At 33.1% G+C, this 459-nt stretch overlaps 1 protein-coding gene across 1 annotated transcript in view; it reads left to right on the forward strand.

Moving 5' to 3' along the window:
* LOC119582052 (SET domain-containing protein SmydA-8-like) overlaps window positions 1–459 on the forward strand; it is a gene marked incomplete in the record, with an annotated part of 9,660 nt that overhangs the window by 8,795 nt on the left and 406 nt on the right. Inside the window, 1 exon segment of the mRNA XM_037930294.1 lies at window positions 145–260. Within this exon segment, the coding sequence (XP_037786222.1) occupies window positions 145–260 (116 nt within the window).

Genomic DNA, 459 nt, shown 5'->3' on the forward strand with positions numbered 1-459 from the left:
GGATTGTTTTTTCTATTTCATTGGTAGTATGTTGACATTTGGTGCACTTTGGTAATATGCAGCAATATTTTTTTTTTTGGATGTAGAGGTGTTTCTGAAATATTCATGTAGATTTCAGATAACCAATGCTTTATCTATTTGCAGGGAAAAGCAGACTTCGTGGCCTGTTATTATATGAACTACAAGCTAGTCTGATGGAGAAGTACCGCAGACTGCCAAAGAAAATGAGGATGTCAGGCATTGGAAAAAATCTTTTAAAGGTTTGATATTCCTTTTTAAAGTCAATTTGTTTTATGCACGAGCCTGCATTTGGTGACACAGTTTTTTTTCTCTATATATTATACATTCAAGAGACATGATAGCTACAAATTTCAAGTGACAAGTGTGTTTCTCAACCACAGTGATTCTTAGTAAAATTAAATTGAATAAATCATGGTGAATTCTGAATCATCCTCAGAT

This window comes from Penaeus monodon, chromosome 15 (genome assembly GCF_015228065.2).
Source record: "Penaeus monodon isolate SGIC_2016 chromosome 15, NSTDA_Pmon_1, whole genome shotgun sequence".
Classification (NCBI taxonomy): Eukaryota; Metazoa; Arthropoda; class Malacostraca; order Decapoda; family Penaeidae; genus Penaeus; species Penaeus monodon.